Source organism: Myotis lucifugus, unplaced genomic scaffold (assembly GCF_000147115.1).
Source record: "Myotis lucifugus unplaced genomic scaffold, Myoluc2.0 scaffold_1887, whole genome shotgun sequence".
In the NCBI taxonomy this organism is placed as follows: Eukaryota; Metazoa; Chordata; class Mammalia; order Chiroptera; family Vespertilionidae; genus Myotis; species Myotis lucifugus.
This window is the reverse complement of record NW_005872935.1, coordinates 8,761-10,867: the sequence shown is the minus strand read 5'-3', so window position 1 is coordinate 10,867 and position 2,107 is coordinate 8,761. Positions and strand designations below refer to the sequence as shown.

The window sequence follows — 2,107 nt, the reverse complement described above, 5'->3', positions numbered from 1 at the left end:
TCGCCCCCGCTTTTCGGGGCCCGGAGTCCAGGAGGCTGTCAGCCCTTCTAATTCGAGGACTGTCCAAGATTTGCCGGGGTTTGTTCCCCCCCAAGGAAGTAGAGCCGGGGGTTTTTTCCACAGGGTTCCTCGGGGATTTCGAGGCAAAAGTTCCGTTTGCTTTTAGAGTAGTTTTGGGCCCTTCCAGCGACCTCTCCCCCAGTAAAAGCTCAGCTTCCCGCGGGACTATGACAGGCAGCTGGGGAGAGGGGCCTGCTGTTCTTCGGGTTAGCAAATGCGGTGGACACACACACCCCCCCCACTCCCCACACACCCCACACACACACACACCCCACACACACACCTCACACCCCACACACACACCCCACACACACACCTCACACCCTACCCCCACACACCACACACACACACACACCACACACACACACACACACACACACACACACACTGAACCGGCACCGCCTGTCTCCGCCTGTGATGCCGTGTTTTGGTGACGAGAACATGTAGGATCTGCTCTCTTAACTCCAAGCATAGCAGTTACCACAGGGACCAGCTCCCAGATGCCGCATGGAAACAGAAGCCAGGCCCCGACAGCAGGTGTCATGGTGACCACGTTAGGTTCATCCCAGGGTCTCGGGCCGGTTCAGCATCGGAGCATGCATTCCTGTGTTCATCACTAACACTACAGAGAATAGCTGGTCCCCCCAAATGCAGAAAAATAAAGTGTTATGCTCATTCATGGCAACTTCACATACTGGAATTAAAAGAGGTTTTTAAAAATACTTTTATTGATTTCAGAGAGGAAGGGAGAGGGAGAGAGAGAAACATCAATGAGGAGAGAGAATCACTGATCAGCTGCCTTCTGCACGCCCCACACTGGGGATCGAGCCCACAACCCGTGCATGTATCCTTGATCGGAATCAAACCTGGGACCCTTCAGTCCGCAGGCCAACGCTCTGTCCACTGAGCCAAACCGGCCGGGGCTAAAAGAGTTTCTTGATAGCCCTGCTGGTGTGGCTCAGTGGTTGAGCATTGACCTGTGAACCAGGAGGTCACAGTTTGATTCCTGGTCAGGGCACATGCCCAGGTTTTGGGCTCAATACCTGGTGAGGGGCGTGCAGGAAGCAGCCAATCAATGATTCTCTCTCATCATTGATGTTTCTATCCTTCTATCCCTCCCCCTTCCTCTCTGAAATCAATAAAAACAGGAAGAAAAAAGATTTTTCTGGACCTGATCAAAGGAGTCCACCAGAACCTGCCTGCGGCCCGTGTGATGTTGGGCCAAAGCACGGCTAGTGAGCACAGGACAGCGTGTCCGTCCGCTCCGGCCCTCTGTGCTGCAGTGAGGCCAGAGGGAGAGAGAAAGGTTCGAGACTGGAATGGGAGAACGGAAGGAAACCCTTTAGAGAGAAACGTGCTCGCATCTGAGCCAGGTCTTGCTTTAAGGAACCTGCTAGACTGAGCGGGGCCAGAACAGACGGTGTGTCCAGACCGTGGGCCCGGCCCCCTGACACTGTCTCTGTCTTCGCAGCGTACTGGAGGTTCTGGCTGTGTGTCAGCGTGGTCTACGAGCTGTTCCTCATCTTCATACTCTTCCAGGTAAGCCGCTCCTCGGGTTGGGTGCACGGGAGTTAGGTGATGGCGTGGCCCCAGGCAAGCACATCAGCCCGTCCTGGGCTGTCAGCAAAGGCCGGCTGAGGTGTGGACAGGGGGAAACCTGACGCAAGTGAACGGCTTGCCGACTGGGAAGCCTAAGGGCAGGCGCCTCCTGCAGGCAAAGGAGAGGCTGTCTCTTCTAGAGCAGGTTCCTTCCTGCCCTGGTTCCCCATTGGCCCATTTCCATGCAAATGAGGAATCCAGATTTACACACTCTGATTGGTTGTAACGGAGCTGCTCTGGTTGGTCAGTACAATGCAGATGAGGTATCGCTGTGCAGCTTGGATGGGCCGGTGCTGGTCTCAGCCGATGGGTGGGAAGATGATACCAGGAGCTGCTTTACCAGGTCTCTCGGCCACAGGAACACTGCAGTCCAGGAGGCCGAGGCCCCGGGCAGAGGCTGCTCCCTGAAGGGCAGTCTGCCTGGCAGGCTCTGTCCCTTACGGCTGCC

General features: G+C 55.9%; 1 protein-coding gene across 2 annotated transcripts in view; it reads left to right on the top strand.

Moving 5' to 3' along the window:
• Positions 1–2,107, top strand: part of PTDSS2 (phosphatidylserine synthase 2) — a 26,654-nt gene that overhangs the window by 16,244 nt on the left and 8,303 nt on the right. For both annotated transcript variants that reach the window (XM_006108203.3, XM_023748833.1), the window contains one exon: positions 1,532–1,599. In XM_006108203.3, the coding sequence (XP_006108265.1) occupies positions 1,532–1,599 (68 nt within the window). The remainder of the gene's footprint in view (positions 1–1,531; positions 1,600–2,107) is intronic.